The 20363-nt window shown below is 38.1% G+C and overlaps 1 protein-coding gene across 1 annotated transcript; it reads right to left on the bottom strand.

Annotated features, from left to right (window-relative positions):
• Positions 1–3875: 3875 nt before the first annotated feature.
• On the bottom strand, positions 3876–4415 carry LOC145099190 (uncharacterized). Its single transcript, XM_079036783.1, has one exon. It carries the CDS (start codon positions 4413–4415, stop codon positions 3876–3878), a length of 540 nt encoding a protein of 179 aa, XP_078892909.1.
• Positions 4416–20363: the final 15948 nt, after the last annotated feature.

Genomic DNA, 20363 nt, shown 5'->3' with positions numbered 1-20363 from the left:
TTATACCCTTTTATTTAATTAAAAAATAATAAAGATAAAAATATCCTAAATTCCAAATGACAAACAATGGAGACACCGTTTTCTCATTCCTCCTTCACTGATGCTTCTTCAGTCGGTGTTGTTTGGTCAATCTTCAGCAGCTTCTTCCACTTACTTTCAAATGGAGTGAACTAAAGAAATTGACGGAACTAATAATTTCATTGATTTATCAAAAGCCTTTAAATACAATATTTGGTGAAGCTAACAAAACGTAAAGATAAGAATCCTAGGAACAGAAACCAAAGATAAAAGCTAACTAAAGATAAAGATATGAATTCAAATAACATTTGAATTCCTTTACTCTCCCTCAAGCTGGAGCATATAAGTTTCTAATGCCCAACTTGCTCATTAACACTCATAATCTTTCTCCTCCCAAGGCTTTAGTGAACAAGTCGGCCACTTGAAGTTGAGTGTCTATTCGAACGGGTAAAATTTCATTAGTTTCAACACGTTCACGAATGAAATAACAGTCCATTTCCACGTGTTTCGTGCGTTCATGGAAAACAGGGTTATTAGTTATTTGTCTAGCCACTTGATTGTCACAAAGGAGTGGAGTGGCGTTCAATTGAGGCGCTCGTAAGACATCTAATAACCATCGAACCCACAACACTTCACTAACAGTGATTGTCATGGCTCGATACTCCGCTTCAGCTGACGAGAAAGAAACCACCGTTTGTTTCTTCGTTTTCCAAGAGATTGGTGCTCCACCCAAGACAAGTAAATACCCAGTTCTTGATCACCGCATGTACGCACAACCAAGCCAGTCAGAGTCACAATACAACTCATGTTTTAGCCCCCCTTCTCTAGGCAGAAGTATGCCTTGTCCAGGAGCAGTTTTGAGGTAGCGAAGGACCTGGAGTGCAGCATTCATATGAGTTTGTCTTGGGTCGGCCACAAACTGACTAAGCATATTAAGAACATATGTGATGTTAGGGCGAGTTGCTTGAAGATAGAGGAGGTGCCCAATCAATCTACGATATTGAGCTGCTTCTAATTATGGACTTTCTATACTTTGATCAAGTTGGAGGTTTTGCTCCATGGGAAAGGAAATGGGTCTGCATCCTTCCATCCAACAATCTTTTAAGATATCGATGGTATACTTTCGTTGACTGAGCAAAAGACCTTCGGTTGTTTTGGCTACCTCAATGCCCAAAAAGTATTTGAGAGGACCCAGATCTTTAATACCGAAACGTAGATGAAGTTTAAATTTTGTGGCTTGTATTTTGTCGCAACTGTTACCGACTATGATGGCGTCATTGACATAGATCAAGACTGCAACAAAGACACCATCCTTCTTTTAGGTAAAAAGTGAGGCATCAGCATGAGATTGTTCAAAGTGCATTTGAGTTAAGCCCAATGTGAATTTTTGGTACCAGTTACGTGATGCTTGGCGAAGTCCATATAGAGACTTTCGTAACCTGCATACCCTATTACCACCTTCTTTTGCAAAACCTTCAGGGACCTTCATGTAAACTTCTTCTTGCAAGTAGCCATGCAAGAAAGAATTGTTCACATCCAATTGGTTTACAATCCAATTTTTCTTGGTTGCGATGGCTAGTAATGTTCTGATGGTAACGAGCTTAGCAACAGGGGCAAAAGTGTCATGAAAATCAATGCCCTCTGTTTGAGTATACCCTTTTGCCACTAATCTGGCTTTGTAGCGTTCCACTTCACCGTTTGGTTTATATTTAACCTTGTATACCCATTTAGATCCAACAGCTTTCTTACCAGGAGGTAGCTGTTCAAGAGTACAAGTATCATTAGTTTCTAAAGCTTCGATCTCTTTCTTCATTTCCTCTCTCCACTTGACATATTTTGCTGCTTGATTGGAGCATCGTGGTTCGAAGTGAGAGCTAACGGAAGACATGAATGCTTTGTGACTATCAGAAAACCTATCATGAGAAACATAGTTAGCTAATGAGTGTTCTGTTGATGAGGCTTGATCAGGTGTAGGAAGCATATTGTTGATCGAACGAGGTAAATCAAGTTGAAATCCATCATATCTTTTTGGTAGTGTCTTTGTTCTGGTTCCTTGCTGAAGGAATGGTTGTTGCTGTTCATCACTATCGTGGTGATTTTCATCAGTGTCACGGTTATCCACGCTTGTCGATGTAGATGTTTGAAGCTTCTTGATGTTCAGTGGCAATAGTAATAGGAACATTGATTGCATGATGTCATTGTGGTGTAATATTCAGTTATGGGTCATCGTATGTGGTTGCATCAAGTTTAAAAAGATCTTGATCATTGGTCGCATCAGACTCGTGCTTTATGTTGGCATAAGGGTAGTTTTCTTCAAAAAAATTAATATCTCTCGAGAAAATAATTTTATTGGTCTCCAAGTCATAGACTCGATATCCCTTTTGACCTTGAGGATATCCCACGAAAACCCTAGGCCTCCCCCTGACTTCAAACTTATCTCCTTGTGTCTCTGTATTCCTAGTATACACCAAACATCCAAAAAAATTCATGTGGGTGTAATCGGGTTTTCTGCCAAACAAAATTTCAAATGGTGTTTTGTGATCAACTACTTTGGATGGCAACCTGTTGATGATGTAGGCTGCTGTCAACACACATTCCCCCCAAAATTTGGTGGGTAAGCTAGCTTCAAACTTCAAACATCTAGCAATTTCGAGCATACAAACTCTCCACCATTATCGCTTCTTATTCTTTTTATCTTCTTTTCGAATTGTGTTTTGACCATGTTAGAAAACTCAATTAAACATTTGCTTGCTTCATACTTGTGTTTGAGGAGAAAGACCCAAACAGCTCTACTGTGGTCATCAACTATAGTTAAAAAATAACGAGCCCCAGTAAAAGAAGGTGTCCGATATCCACCCCAAATGTCACAGTGTACTAATTCAAAACAGTCGGTGGTTTTACTAGATGAAATGGGAAATGGTAAACGTGTGAGTTTTGCCTTTACACATGAATCATAGTTTTTATTTTTCAAACTAAAACTAGAATTCTTTAAAAAATCAACTCTATGCAGCTTAGATTCTGATGCGTGCCCAAGTCTTTTATGCCTAATTTCAACATTCTGATTACTTGTCATAGCTCTTGTCATCTTTTCTTTAGAATTCACCCGATAGAGCCCACCTTCACGCTTACCCACACCAATCAAATTTTTTGTGGCAAAGTCCTGTGCAACACAAATACCACGAAAAAAAAAGTCACAACATAGTTCAAATCATCTGTTAGTCGTCCTACTGATAACATGTTGCAATTGAATGAGGGAATATATAGTACATTCCCAAGCTTCATGCCATTTGGTAGCCTACTATTTCCTTTTCCTACAACCGGAATTAAGGCACCATTAGGAATGGCAACGGGTGCTTCATAACTAAAGTTTACTTTGCTTTCAAGTAAACTTTGATCACTAGCCATATGTTCTATTGCACATGTATCAACAATCTAAGATTCACTTTTTATTGTCTTACCAGCCAAGTTTGCACTTGCACATGCATCATCACTGCTCTCTACCTTCTTGCCAATGGAGAGATGCTTGATTAGTGTTTAATATTGTTCTTTCGTGAGTCCAGCAACAGGACTGCAATTAGCATTGGCCCAAGAGGATTTTGGATTTTCCTTTTCTTTCTTCCCTTTTCCCTGCCACCACTCTGGATATTCGATCACCTTGAAACATCCAGATTTGTTGTGCCTATTTCCCCACATACCATGCAGTGTTCCCCTTCTTGGTTTGTGTGTTTCGCTTCCTTGAGCATGCCCATGTTTCTTGAATCTGCAACCTCAACCGATACATCTCGTTTTCTCATACTGAAGGTTTGAAATGTCGCCGCATCATGAGGTATCCTTCTCATAGCTGAGATGGCACGTTGCTATTCATCTTCAGCAACAAGATGATAAGCTTCTCCAAGTGTTGGTGTAAGTTTCGATGTGAGGATTTGAGTCCTGACAGTTGAAAAAACATCATCCAGTCCCAAAAGAAATTCATACAATCTTTCTTTCTCTTTAGACTCAGTCAATTTCTTTCCAATATTACAGGTGCATTTTCCACATGTGCACGAGGGTAGAGGGCACACTGATTGAATCTCGTCACATACACTTCTCATCTTAGTGTAGTAGGCAGAAACGGAAACTCTATCTTGGTGTGTGATGGTAAGTGTTCTCTTCAGTTCATAAGCACGAGGGGCACTCTCCTTTCCAAAATGTTCCTTGAGATCTGCCCATATTTCTATTGATGCGGAAGCACACTTCACGCTGGATCTGATGCGTTTCTCCATTGTTGTGGTGAGCCATCCTTTGATCATGGCATCACACCTCATCCAAATCAAGTATTCAGCTGTGTTTTCTTCTAGTTTCTCAATGGCTTGATTCATAAATCCCATCTTGTTCTTTGCATATAAGAAATTTGTCATCTCCTATGACCAATCGCTATAATTGCTATCGGTTAGTATGTCATTCACTTGCAGTTGTCTGGGATAATTAGACACATGCAGGTAATAAGGTGAATTGGAGTCGATATTTGTGGTTTCATTGTCTTTCTTGCCAAAGCCTTCTTCACCACCGTTACCCATGGTAGGGTTTTTCTTTTAGGTTGGATCGATCGGCCCTAATACCATAAAGAAATTGATGGAACTAATAATTTCATTGATTTATCAAAAGCCTTTAAATAAAATATTTGGTGAAGCTAACAAAACGTAAAGATAAGAATCCTAGAAACAGAAACCAAAGATAAAGATAACTAAAGATAAAGATATGAATTCAAATAACATTTGAATTCCTTTATGAACTTATATACATCTATGTTGCTTCATCCTCCCACTCCATCACCACTCGGTGACCTAAAATTCTCGTTGGTATGCTCCAAAATTTGATGATCCCTTCCACCCATTCATCCAAAAATCGATCGGTGGATGTGTTTTTTTTTATCGTCTTATGATCCAAACAATCAGTGTATATGTGTGTTCATCTGCATATCATATCGGTTTCTCCAACTGAAGATCCATCCTTAACCAAGAATACCCGCCAATGTGTCTCTGTAATTCTGGTGTGTATTCATCGCCAATTACTGATCAGTATATGTGTGTGTTTGTGTGTTCATCTGAAGATCATTTGATTACCTAGGTTGTTCTTTGATTTGATTAGTTCCTTTTTAGCATCTAATTGTTTTTCTTAATTGATTTATTAGCTATCAATATTGCTGACTTTTTCAATGGTGTGCATGTAGACTGAAATCAATTTTGTGGTTATCTTGCAATGGTAAGTTTCTAATGTGATTAACCTTTAAAAAGAAACACTTGGCAATTGTAAGTTTCTAGTATGGTGAATCTTTGAACTTGCAGGATTGATTGAATCCTTTGTTGTGGCTGTTTCTTTTTGTGATTTTGTAGAAGAATATCTTCCATGGAAGAATGGCATGTTATAAAAAGGAAACAAATGATCTTTCTTTTTATTATTTATTAATCAATTTTAATCACTAATTATATAGAGGGGTATAAATGTCCATGAACATTTTTTTCAGTGGACTAATAAAATTCTTGAGTGGAAAAATCAGCCCCCATGTTATTTGGTTGCACGGTTAAATTTTTAACAGATTTCCTTGACATGAAAATTTAAATAATAACTTTTATAGTAACTTGATGCATAAAATTAAGGGAAAATAACTTAAAAGGGTAACGAAGTTTTCAAAATATTCAAAAAATATCATTGTTGTTTTTTTAGTACAAAAACTACCATTAAAGTATATTTTTTATACATAGAATACCAATGAAGTATACATGTGTTCAAATAAAACCTTGTAGTAACCGGTTATCTCAGGTAAACGGAAAAATGACCTAAAGGGTAATAAAGTTTCCAAAATGTTCAAAAAATACCATTGTTTTTTAGTACAAAAATATCATTGAAGTATACCATTTGTACACAGAATGTCGACGAAGTACACATTTTAGTACAAAAAATACCATTAAAGTTTCCAAAATGTTCAAAAAAAATAATGTTGTTGCTTTTTAGAGCACTTCTTGTTAACTACTTTGTTTCCGGATTATGTAGAGCACAGTCATAAGAGATCATTAACCGGCGTACCAGTTTCCACCAATTGTGCACTCTCTTTCACTCTCTCACTCGATCAGTTTGTATCTAAATACAATCTAAAAAAAATACATATCTAAGAATCCATCCATTAGGATGTAGGTCGTTCAAGTGCTCCAACACATATTCTTCTCTCTCTCTCTCTCTATATATATATATATATATATATATATATATATATATATATACATATATATATATATATATATATATATATATTGACTACAAATCGTCATCAAATCAGACACATGATACTGAGTGTACCTAATCATTCATCTCTCATTGGTCATGAAGAATTAAACACAACTCTTACTCTCTACATCCACACTTAGGAATTCTCATGACATAACGTCACACTTGTTTCTCCTTTGTGTCTCTATTGTTCTGCAACACTAATGAACGGCTAACATTGACGTATAATACGAGTATCTGTGTAACGTATATATGTTTTAGGTTTGAGGCATATCATGCGATCTGCAAGCAAGAATGTTTAACTAAGGTTATTACCCACTTACTTCTCATGATACTACAAGAGCAATCATCTGAGGAAATGAAAGAGATTGCACAACTGTTATGAACTGATATGACGGTGTATGATCTCCGGTGACTGTGTTCTACATAATCCAATAACAACGAAGTTAACAAAAAGTGTGGTATTTTTTAAAAATTTTAGAAACTCCGTCACACTTTTAAGACCTTTTTCCGTTTACCTGATGTAATCGGTTACCACAAGGTTTTATTTGAACACATAAGTATTTTGTTGGTATTCTGTGTACAAATAGTAACTTTAATGATATTTTTTGTACTAACAAAATAACAATGGTATGTTTTGAACATTTAATAACTGGGTAACCTGATAGTTACCTAAAATAGTCGGTTCAATGGTATTTTGTGTACTAAAAAAACAACAATGGTCCTTTTTGTACATTTTCGAAACTTCATTACATTTTTAAGTCATTTTCCCTAAAAATAATACTATTTCGAAGAATTATAAAATAAACATTTATTAAAATCATATTATTTGATGGTTTTTACCCACAGTGTGTGAACAAAATATATTAAAATAAACATCTATTAAAAGGTTCATGACAAAATTAAATATATTAATATAAACATCTATTTAAACCAATAAATATTCTTAAAAAGTCATAGAATACTAACATATGTAAAAGATCAATAAGAACTATTATTTTTAACTTATAATTAAATGATATATTACTTATTTCTTGCCTACAAATGTTATAAAGGACATTTTTGTCTTTCACTTGTTAATAATAATAATAACATTATTGTAAATAACATCAAATCCTAGTCTAGATTCATAAAAAAAACAATCACCTAATGGACTAAGATCTATAAACTTCAACTTCTTTTTCTCTTTCAGCATTTAGAACAAAAACTTTCATTTATATCCTTCAACCACTAGAGATGATGATGATGATGAACATCATCACTCTCAGCGGCGGCTGCACCACCACCACCACCGGTGACAACGACTTCACCACCGCATTCACCAGTGACAACATCTCCACCACCACCTATATATCTTATCTGGTGCGCTTTCTCATATTCTGATTATAACATCTCCCTCCTATTGCCGATGTGACATCATCTTCATAACCTTCATGTTTGAACATCTATCGTCACCACCACCATACACTCTTTTCTATAGATCTATGAGTTTATGTTCTAGATATATGCTTTTTGCCTTTAGATCTACAATTTCCGCCTCCATATCTATGATTTGTTTAGCCAGATCTCAAAATTTAGAAGGATTCCCAGTGATAACTTGAGATTTAGAAGGATTTTTGATGATATCAAAGTACTTCTTATGAGATCTAGTATTTAGACGAAGAAGTTCTGGAAGAATCCAAGTAGGAACCGGTGTCGCCATCTAGATCTGTGATGTTTGCTCCAGATCTACTAGATCCACCGCCATCATGTAACATCCTATTTTGAGAAGTTTCTTATTTTGGAATTTTGGGCTATAAATGTAACACCTGGATTCTTGAGGAGAATTGTTGGGAGTAAAGCCCCTTTAAGGGTTGGACACGACGTGTTAGAGGAACCAACACAACGTGTCTAGATTTGAAGAAACGCAAAGATTAATGGACTAACACGGCGTGTTGGCAGCTGGGAAGGAAACCCTTATTTTAGGGTGTTGCACCTTATTTAAAGGCCTTAAGTCCTCATGGATGGCCTCCTTACCAACCTCCATTGCCACTCAAACCCTAATTCATCCCTTAATCTTTCTTGGTGGTGTTCTAGAGCCTTGAGTGGATTCTTGTGGTTATTTTGCTCATTTTTTAAGGAAGCTTTGAAGATTGAAGGTTCTTAGCTTGGAAGGAATATTAGAGATCCAGAATCTCTCCATTTCTTGCAGTATCTTTGAGGTATCAAGTTTGCATCTTGACTTGTGTTTGATTAGATCTCTTCATGGCTAGTTTATTATGATTTTGGTCTCCTTTCCTGGTCCATAGATGAGTTGGGTTGTTTAAGAGATTATTCTTTCAGATCTGAGTTTGCTTTGGTATCCTTAAGCATAAAGGTGCAACCTTTATGTGAAGAATGGTGCCATGCATGCTTTAAGTCCTCTATTAAGTCCATTTTTAGCTTAAGAGCTTCATTTAGTCATATAGGGATGTAAAGTTGGCAACTTTACATGATAATCCAGCTCAAGGAGGTCAGATCTACGTTTTGGGGAATCCCATGCAAACACGACACGTTTTCAAGCCAACACGGCATGTTGGCTATGGATTTCCCGATTATCTGGATGATGGAAGAACACAACGTGTCCAAGGGGCTACACGTCGTGTTTGGTCAACATGAGCTGTTGACTTTGACTTTCACCAGGAGTTTGATCAGGGTGACCATGAATTATGTTGGGCTATTTTTGGGCATTAGGGTAAGGCCCATGTAAGGGGTTTTGGCCTAATTTTGGAAAATTGGGCCACGTATGGGCCTTGAGTGATTAATTGGTTTTGGACCTTTTAGATTTCGAGTTTGGGCCTCAGTCTTGGACCAAGCTAGGTTAGGGGTAAAATGGTCTTTTTACCCCATGTAAGGATTTATGGAATATGGATTAGAACCCAGCTGTTAATTAGGTGTTGTTTTGATGTTGACAGTTCAGGGATCTGTCAGCAAGCAGCCAGGGATCATTTGTGTGATTTGGTAGTGCGAGGTAAGTCTCCTCACTGGATTTCGCGGGTCGAAGGCACCAATGCCCTACCATGGTTTTTATGTTAGAATGCTAGATGTATGTGTAACTCTTGCGTGCATTATGGAATGGTATGCTTACAGGGCAAGGCTCGATGCTAGGCAGGGCCTAAGGAGTATAGTGTATGCTAGTTATGAGTATCTATTTTATGCTTACCAGGTGAGGCTCGATGGTTGTATGGTATGATGTAGTCTTTTTTATTATTACATGTGTTATTAAGGTTATATCTTTATATGATTATAGGGTTATATTATTATGTGTATCGGGTGGGGCCTAATGACAGGCGAGGTCTGGTAATTGACAGATCTGTAAACCGAGCGGGGCTCGATGTCGGATGAGGCCCGAGGTCCGTCGGGGCCTGATGACGAGTGGGACTCGAGATGGGCGAGGCCCGATGGAGGGCGGGGGCCTAGTATGTGATTTATTATGTATGGTATGAGGTATCTTAGGAAAGTCACTAAGATTTGTGCTTACGGTTTCAGTTTATGTTTCAGGTACTTTGGTTTTTCAAATGGAAGATCTTCGGATGATTGTAGAGCACACATCACATGTTTCCGCATTCTGTGATTTACTTTTGATTCGATGATGTTTTGCTAACTCTTGATTACCTTGGTTTTATGGAAATACTATGTATTGATGATTTATTAATCTAAAAACGTAAATTTTATGTCATTAATTTTGGGACGTTACAAGTTGGTATTAGAGCCTTGGTTTGAGGGATTCGGGCACACTCTTGGGTGTGTCTGAACTCAAACCGGGGATTTGGTAAGGTTTTTCAAAAAAGAAATACATTTTCTTAAGAAAGTGTTTTCTGAAATAAGAAAAGGGTGTGGTGCATGCAATCAGTCGAGCTAAAGTAAGTTTCCCGGAATACCCATACATGTTATTTAATATGTTTTGATCTGTGAATCTATGAATCGCATGCTAGTTACGGTTAAGGAGCTACTCAGCTTTTACATGATAGAATGCTAGGAGAGATGCCTTGTTTTCTTATTATATGAGCTTTTAGACTTGCATGCTAGTTCTCCAGTGATAGGTTGGCCTGATATGTGATGTTTGGTAGTCTAGGAAGTAGTGGATTTTGGGTTGGGTTTGATTTGGTGTGTAGGCACTCAGTAGCAGGAGTGGGAGCTCCTTGTATGAGTTGTAGTATGTAGGATTGGAGTGCACTGTATAAATGCTTCTTTCTTTGTGTCACACCCCCAAACTGGAACGGCGGAAATGTTCGGGGGCGGAGGACGTCATGTTTAGTATCACAACCCATGTATCATAGCAATCATACTAACAAACAACCATTGTATTAATATTAAAGTGTGTACAATTAGTGATTCACAAAAGATTTAATCCAAAAGTAAATAACAAAACAAGACATGAAGCTACTATACTTCATCTTCTGAATCCCAGCGCGCGTACCTGTCTTCTAGTTTCCTAAGAATACAAGTTATTTTGAAAGAGTAGATCAGCATTTAAGCTGGTGGGTTCATAAGATTTTAGTGATGTAAAATAAGTTGAAAGTTCTTTTAGCAAAGTTCTCCTGTTCCTCCAGAAGATCCTATATCTTCTGATATGATGAAAGTTAAGTAAAAATGGCTCTACAATCCTTTCTATGAGTACTAAATGGACACAAGTTATATAAAACCCAGAGTAAACAGACAATCGATTGTGTGTATCTGCCCTAAGCCCATAACCATACAAGGAACAGGAAATGAAGCGGAAGTCACACATCCCATTATTTGTTAGATCTTCGTTGTATATAAACCTGGCGTATTCATTTGGTACTCACGGAGTTAACTGTAATAGTTCGTTTATATTTGATGAAAACATTCTTTAAGAAAACCCTTATTTCTTTTAGTAAAAATGGTAACCATAATAGTTCCTTCTATAATCAATTAGTTTATACAAGCTATATATAATCTAATATCGAACGGATAGTTAATTGTGTGAATTTGCCCTAAGCCCACAATCAAACAAGGAACAGGAAGTAAGTCGGAAAACACACATCCAACTGCCCATCAGATATTATTTATATATAACCTTGATGTACAAACTAAAGTATTACAGAATGAACCACTTACGATCCTTTAAGTTATACAGGTTTAATAAAATGGATTAAACCCTTGTTTCCTTTAGTAAAATGGTAACCATAATGGTTCCTTCAATAATCAATTAGTTTATACAAACTATATATAATCTAATATCGAATGGATAGTTAACTGTGTGAATCTGCCCTAAGCCCACAACCAAACAAGGAACAGGAAGTAAGGTGGAAAACACACATCAAACTGCCTATCAGATATTAATTATATATAACCCCGATGTATAAACTAAGGTATTATTGAATTAACCACCAAAGGTCCTTTTTCTGATAAGTTTCTAGTTTAGCCTACTAAATTTTCTAACTGAACAATATGTTTTTGTACTAGAAAACAATATATTGAATTTTTATACTATGACCTAACCCATACCTGGTACTCCTTATGATTACTTGGTGTATACGGAATATATATATATATATATATATATATATATATATATATATATATATATATATATATATAACTTAGATCGGATAGATAGTAGACTGGGTGCATCTGCTCTAAGCCAACAACCAAACAAGGAATAGGAAATGAAGAGGAAAGCACACACTCTATTATCTATCAGGCTCGATTAATATATACCCCTGATGTATAAACTAAGGAATCATAAAGTTAGAATTATTAAGTGAATGTACTAAGACTCGACTGTACTGTTTGTCTTTTGTAAGTTTTCCCAAGTTTAAGACTATCTTTACTAGAAAATAGTTTGCATTACTCTTTATGGGAGAAGATCACCATATGAATGTAATGGGAAAATGAAAGTATTCAATAATATTGTATAAGTAATTACTGAATCACTAACTACCTTAAAACTAGCTTGTTAATTAAGGTTAAAATGTGAGATGATTGTAATCATACTGACGCGACACGTGTTTAACACGATGACCTAATGGCGCCAAAACTGTGGTGACATTTGTCACCCGTAGACTTGCAAGTCCCACTATAGCTAGCAGCAAGGTGTGGGGTGTCAATCCCGTATAGATCTATACACAAATTCATGTTCTCCCTCCAGGAGACTCTGATTACAAAATGCAACCTAGCAAGTATCTTGATAAGTTGTGTAGTAGTGATTTCACATTATTGTTATCTTATTCTTGTTATAGTATGTTCCTCCCTGTTTCTCTTTATAGTATGTTCTTTCTGTTTCTCTTTATAGTATGTATTGAACTCCTAAACTATACCGATGATAGTTTACTAGTATGATTACTTGAACTGATACTGACTTAAAATAAAAGACTCATTTATCTACTGAGTTATGATTATACTTTAAAAATTGTGTTTTATGAACAATAAAGTAACATAACTTAAAAAGAGTTTTTGAAATGGTTTTGATTACTTATAAAGCATAAGAAATCCTTTGAATATGATAGTTATCACAAATAACATTTACACAATTATCATTGTGTTCAACTTGTATTCCCCCCCCCCCCCCTTAAAAGCATTTAAAAACATTTAAAAGATTGATTATAGGGGTATGAAGTCACCTTATGTGGGTGATTCAATCGAATATGCGCGTAAGGATGAGAAGTTCCACGAATGAAGTCCCGAGACACAAACGAGTCCTAATGACATATAATGGCATATATTGGCATGAATTTAGTGTTTAAAGCAACTACCATGCAAGGAAACACCCTTAGGGACTAAGAAACACTTGTACTAAGTGTTAGAATCACATGTGATTCATCAAAGGGGTGTATACGGCCACAACTTGGTGTGTACGGCCATGGAGTGTACGGCTGTGGGTGTACGGCCATGGAATGTACGACCGTACACTCATGGTAAGTCATGCACAAGAGGGTGTTTGAACCATGGGGAAGCTTGTGGGTCGATTGCTCATCAAGAATATGAACTAGATTCTCACTTTGGAGGCCCTTTTGGGGTGTTTTGAGGGGTGTAAGGCCATGCAAGGGTGTACGGCCATACACTCCTTTTGTTCCAGCTAAATGTCGTTTCTAAGGTGTTTAACAAGAGATCCTAACGTGTACTAATCATAGGGGAAGGATACTTACAATTTAGAGGCTTGAAGGAGGGTTCACGGCCACCAAGAACAAGTGTGTGTTCTTAGTGTTCTTGGTGAAAGATGAAGATCTACCCAAAAAGATGATTTCCATGGATGAAATCAGAGGGTGATACATGATTAAGAAGGATAACAACTCAAAGATGGAAGAAACACTTACGTTTTTTATGAACTAGGATGAAGAACTCGATGATAGTTGAGACAGAATCCGATTTCTAGACTTGGAAGTGAAGAAATGACTAGAAATGAAGGGATACTCTACATATTGGGGTGGGTGTCCAGTCAACATGGGTGTACGGCCATACACCCATGTGTACGGCCGTACACTCCCTTTGATGGAGTGTTCGGCTTGATTTTGACGCGAAGAATTTAAACAACTCAATCCTATACCCAATGCTTAAATGTACTGAACTTAGAACCCTTAATATGATCCTTAACCATGCTAATTGATCGCAGAAACAAGTCTAACTCTCGATTGAATTGAATGGCTGGACTTATAAGACAAAAAAAATTTGGGTTGTCACACTTTGTGCTTTGTATAACTCATAAGTGTTGTGAGTTAGCTATTGAGTGAATATGTCAAGTCATATTTCGTAAAGGTTGGATAATCTCATAGTGACGGATTTGACCCTATTGCACAGATCTCGTTCGAGTCTCACCGTTGTAAGGATGAGTCTGTTACTCGAATGATTATCTAAGCTTTGTTGCATGAGATTGTACTCATGAGGTAGCTAGCTGACATTATGGGGATTTCTTCAGCAGCTGATGGCAGGGTGAGGTCGGGAACCTAGGAAAGCCTAGGTATTGCTTCAATGGGTTTTGTTGTGCAGGTTAGTAAGTGTTGGTGTATGTATTGGAGAAGGTGACTTAGAGGATTCGGGGGGATTCTTGAGGAAAGTATGGATAGGTGTGGAAGGTATTATTGGGCCCGTACTACTTAAAGCATAGGATCCATATTCGATTCGATGAGAATCTTGGAGAATCTTGGAAGCATGTGGGATGAGGATTCTTGGGTATATTTGGATCTTGTGCATTTTGTTTCGGTATTGTGATGAGCACTTAGAAATGGGGTTCAGATTCTGATTCCAGCTCAGGAGCAGGTACTCAGCCGATCGATACGTGGACGCAGGAGTTCGTCGCATCGGAGATTACTCGCAGTATTTTGGAATGGACCTCGGTGGTCTTTTATTCATTTAAGGAAAGGATTTTGGAGCTCTTGGATGGTCACCTCGGGGCCTTTAGGCCAGAGGTTGTATTAGGGTAGTTGAGGGCTCGTCCAGAGCCCAAAACTTGTGGACCTCTAGAATCCTTCAGGAAGGAGGATCTTCTTGTTAGTTCTTCTCATTTGGGATTGGAGGTGAGTTTTACACCATGTCCCCAGAATGGTCGGGGTAACTCAGGAGGAGGAGGTCAAGATTCCTTATGTGGCTTTGCGGGTATGTCATCTTTTGTTTCCTTCTGGGTTGTTATCGGGATTTTGTATTGCGTTAAATTTTGCTTGGGTCCGGGTAAGCAATATCTCGAGTTGATTTTCTACTATTTTCTGGGTCATATTATCAAGGATTGTGATATGCCATTTTTGCATGCCGAAAGTATTCAATGAATCATTAGAGGGTCTTATTTTGTTGAGCGGGTTTCAGCGTGCTTAGTTGTGGATCTGGGTATTGGTTGGGATCAATTCATGGGTGTTGCTTGGAAGATCTTTGGTCTGGGTTAAGTGATTTTGTCATATGTTCTGGTATGATCAGTGGTTTCCTATGGAAGAACTTTTGGATTCACGCACGACCGTTGCTAGAAGAGGAGCGGTAGTAGGAAGATAGTGGTGCTAGTTGCATGAGTTGTTTATGTTGGATTAGTGTCTAAGTCCATAACTATTTTGGTATGTACTTGACCCGATTATGAGCATGGTCCTTTTGGGTTGCCTTCACCATAGCAATATGTAGGATGAATTAAGGAGAGAAAGGTTTAATTATGATTTATTAATATATTATGAGAATAATATATTAAAGGAGAAATCATATTGTTTAATTAATATTAGTCAAGAATTAATAAAGAATTAATTTTATGGCTAAAAGAGATTAATTAAACTTAAGGGAATTATTGTGTAATTATAAGATAATTATATAGATGGGCTTATGGACTCCATAGAAGGTGGAGTGGACGAATTCTATGGGGGAAACCCATTAGAAGTCGTCCAAGGCTTCTAAAGAAGGAGTCCTTGGGCTGCTTAGGGCTTAAGCAGTCAAATTAGGGTTTCCTTGTTAGATAACCCTATTTGCCTAAGTATATAAGGAGCCCTTAGGCACCAAAAACGTGGCTAACACTTGGATTAGGGTTTCCAGCCGTTTTTGGTGCCTCCCCTCTCTTCTCTTCTTCATCTTGTTGCTTAGTAGTGTTTGTGACTCCATTAGAGGTGCAACACTTGAGGCACTAAGCTTTCTTAAGCCAAGGATTAGATTGTTATTGCTATATAACTATCGAAGGTCAGATCTAAACCCTATTTTATGTTAATATGATTAATTATATGCTAGATCTAGGGTTTATAGTTTTGGATATTCAATTGCATGTTCATTAGACAAACAAGATCCAAAAGCTATTAGGGTTTGCATGTACATCATATGTGTGACATCCCCAATTTCACGGCCAGAAAAGACCGATTTAATTTATGCTTTTTAAAATAAAATCAGAGAAATCTTTTTAAAAGATGTTGCGGAATTGGTCCCCAAACAAAATATGATAAAAGTTTATCAAAACCCTTCATTAAGAAGGTATATGTTTTCCATATATATATCAAAACCTCGGGATGTCATGTTCCGATACAGATCCAAAAGCATAAACAAGACATTATAAGCCTTTCAACAGTTATTTACAACTACTGGCCTATAATCCAAAAATCTCTCGTTGTCCTCCGACTATGCTCGGGGTCCACTACCTGTAATCATAAAACTGAGTGGGTCAGGCTTGGGAGCCTGGTGAGCATATAGGGTTTTCAACCCACAATAATAATATACTTATTAAGTTCACCAATCAACAATAACCCTGATTACCCATTCCCGTTGTCCTCACTTTACGTCCCTAAACACCTATCACAAGGGACCTAAAGTGAGGACAACGGGAATGGGTAATCAGGGTTATTGTTGATTGGTGAACTTAATAAGTATATTATTATTGTGGGTTGAAAACCCTATATGCTCACCAGGCTCCCAAGCCTGACCCACTCAGTTTTATGATTACAGGTAGTGGACCCCGAGCATAGTCGGAGGACAACGAGAGATTTTTGGATTATAGGCCAGTAGTTGTAAATAACTGTTGAAAGGCTTATAATGTCTTGTTTATGCTTTTGGATCTGTATCGGAACATGACATCCCGAGGTTTTGATATATATATGGAAAACATATACCTTCTTAATGAAGGGTTTTGATAAACTTTTATCATATTTTGTTTGGGGACCAATTCCGCAACATCTTTTAAAAAGATTTCTCTGATTTTATTTTAAAAAGCATAAATTAAATCGGTCTTTTCTGGCCGTGAAATTGGGGATGTCACAGTTGGTATCAGAGCATTAGTTTAAGCGAACTAAGAAATTGTAGAATTTCTAGACTTGAACTTAGAATGCTAAGTGATGATTGTGAGATGAGTGTCTACCATATTTTAGACACGAGCACTAGTTTATTTTAGGGAAGATGCCTAAAATGCCCTTATGTGCTAAATGCTATGTGTTTGCCATGTATGCCATTATTTGTTCGGATCTATGGTCTGTTGCCGACCGGATCTGGAAACCTTATGTGTGTAGGATTCTAAGTGTATGAATACGAGATTAGAACTAACATGTAAACGTTTCGGAGTGATAAGGGAATTGACATGTCTAACAAGGATAAAGACCTAAATTTCGCCTTATTCGGTATATAGATTGTAATGGCAAGAACTCGGAGTGGAGCTGGAAATGCAAACAGAAACCAACAACCTCAACCTCCAGTGGTGGAACAGGTGCCTATAGTAGGAGCTGCACCCGAACCCATCACTATGGCCGGAGTACGAACTATGATTCAGGCCATGTTGGCTGAACAGAGGGAGGAATTGAGGCAAATGTTGCTGAACGACAGGGATGAACCTTCAGTTCCTGTTGAACAACGTGAACTAAATAACGATCGATCTGAAGAAGGGAACAGTAGCAGATCGGTTGGTCATGGTGAACCGTTTGTGGTTGGGAGGAATAACCACGAGCGTAGAGCGGAGAGAAATGGGTGCAAGTATAAGGACTTTATGACTTGCAAGCCATCGACCTTCAATGGAAAAGAAGATCCTGTCAGAGTAATGGATTGGATCTCGGAAATGGAGTTGGCTTTCATGACTTGTGATTGCCAAGGCAAGTTACAAACTACGTTTTCAGTACGTCAGTTCAGGGGTAGTGCTGCCCGTTGGTGGAGCACTTTGGGGAAAACCCTAAGCCCTAACGAGCCACTTCAATTAACTTGGGCAAAGTTCTTAGTGCACTTCAAGCGCAAGTACTGCTCGGCCCAAAACGTACTTGAGTTAGAAAACCAATTTCTAACGTTGCAGAAGGGGAGTATGACCGTTGACGAATATACAAATAACTTCACAGACAAAATGGAGTTTGCTTTGCGTATTGTCCCAGATGAGTTGGCAAAAATAGACAGGTACGCAAAGGGACTTCCATGGGAGTATGCGGTGCCAGTACGTCAGGCACTTACTTTGGAGGCAGCTATCTGGGCTGCCAAGTCTGTTGAAGATATGATAAAAGGGAGAGCCGCCAGCAAGGTTGAAGTTGGCGAAAAGCGAAAGTTTGAAGGAACTTCAGGTTCCAATAAAAAGAACAAATTCTCGAAGACTGGTTCGAGAAAGTTTGGAGGAGGAAGCGAAGCCAAGTGGTGTAACAAGTGTAAGAAGAAACATGCTGGGAAGTGCAGCATGGAAGTCACTTGTTACAAATGTGGAAAGCCAGGGCATTATGCCAATGAATGCACCTTTAATAAGAACGTATGTTTTGGGTGCAATGAAGAAGGGCATATTTTGAGGGACTGCCCGAAGAAGAAGGACGCAGCAAAACCCAATCTACCACCAAAGCCGAAGGCGAGAGCCTTTCAGATGACCCTCGAAGCTGCGAAAGAAGAAGCCGATGTTGCTTCAGGTACCTTTCTCGTAAACGAATTGCCTGCCCAAATTTTGTTTGATTCTGGAGCCAATTACTCCTTTATATCGCATGAATTTGGTAGAAAGCTAGCTTTGCCTGTAGATAGGCTAGTTAATGCCTTATTAGTCGAGATTGCTAGTGGCAAGTTTGTACCTGTTAGCCATCGTATGAAAAACATCCTCATTGATTTGGATGGGAATAAGTTCCAAGAGGAATTATTGCCTATCGAGTTAAATGGATTCGACATACTTCTAGGAATGGATTGGCTTAGCGCCAACGATGCAGAAATACTATGTAGAAAGAAGATAGTAAAAGTAAACCCGCCAGGGAAAGAGTCGTTTATGGTGTACGGAGACAAACGCAGAGTAAACTCTGGAATCATTTCCCTAATGAAAGCCAGAAAGTGTTTGGCCAAGGGATGTACATCATATCTAGCATTCGTGATCGATGCCAAGATGGAAAAGAAGGAGGTGCAGAATATTCCGGTGGTGTGTGATTATCCGGAAGTCTTTCCCGAAGATCTTCCCGGATTGCCCCCTGATCGACAAGTAGAATTTCGTATCGACTTGTTGCCAGGAACGACGCCGATAGCGAAAGCACCTTATCGACTAGCGCCAACCGAAATGAAAGAACTTATGACACAACTTCAGGAGTTATTGGACAAAGGTTTTATTCGACCTAGTTCATCACCCTGGGGAGCCCCTGTGTTATTTGTAAAGAAGAAAGACGGAAGCATGAGAATGTGCATCGATTACAGAGAGCTGAACAAAGTGACGATAAAGAACAAGTACCCGTTGCCAAGGATCGATGACTTGTTCGACCAGTTGCAGGGTTCGAGCTATTTCTCGAAGATCGATCTTAGGTCGGGATACCATCAACTAAAGGTGAGAGAGCAGGACACCGAAAAGACTGCTTTTAGAACGAGATATGGACACTATGAATTTTTGGTTATGTCGTTCGGACTAACCAATGCCCCAGCAGCTTTCATGGATTTGATGAATAGGGTTTGTAAACCATTCTTAGATAAATCCGTGATAGTATTCATAGATGATATCTTGATTTATTCGAAAAGCAAGCAGGAGCATGAAAAGCATTTGCGTGAAGTGCTAGAAGTCCTGAAAAAGGAGAAGTTGTATGCAAAGTTCTCCAAGTGTGAATTTTGGATTCAAGAAGTCCAATTTTTAGGTCATGTGGTTAACCAAGAAGGGATAATGGTCGACCCAGCAAAGATTGAAGCTGTAATGAAGGGGGAACAACCAAAAAGTCCTACGGAGATTCGAAGCTTTTTAGGATTAGCTGGATATTACCGAAGGTTTATCCAAGGCTTTTCTTCGATTGCTACTCCATTAACAGCTTTGACCCACAAAGGAGCCACTTATTCTTGGAATGAGAAGCATAAGGAAGCCTTTGAGAAGTTGAAGAAGAGATTGTGTGAAGCACCGATTCTTTCATTGCCCGAAGGAGTTGATGACTTTGCAGTTTATAGCGATGCATCCGGAGTTGGGTTAGGTTGTGTTCTGACCCAAAGGGATAAAGTGATCGCGTATGCATCGAGGCAATTGAAGGAGCATGAAAAGAACTACCCCACTCATGATTTGGAGTTGGCAGCGGTAGTATTTGCCTTGAAGATATGGAGGCATTATCTTTATGGCACCAAGTGTAAACTTTTCACTGATCATAAGAGTCTCCAATATCTCTTTAATCAGAAGGAATTGAACATGAGGCAACGACGCTGGCTAGAGTTACTCAAGGACTACGACTGTGAGATACTTTACCACCCTGGTAAAGCAAATG

Source organism: Lactuca serriola, chromosome 4, assembly GCF_051521515.1.
Source record: "Lactuca serriola cultivar US96UC23 chromosome 4, Lser_US96UC23_V15, whole genome shotgun sequence".
Lineage (NCBI taxonomy): Eukaryota > Viridiplantae > Streptophyta > Magnoliopsida > Asterales > Asteraceae > Lactuca > Lactuca serriola.
This window is presented reverse-complemented; position numbering and strand designations above follow the sequence as displayed.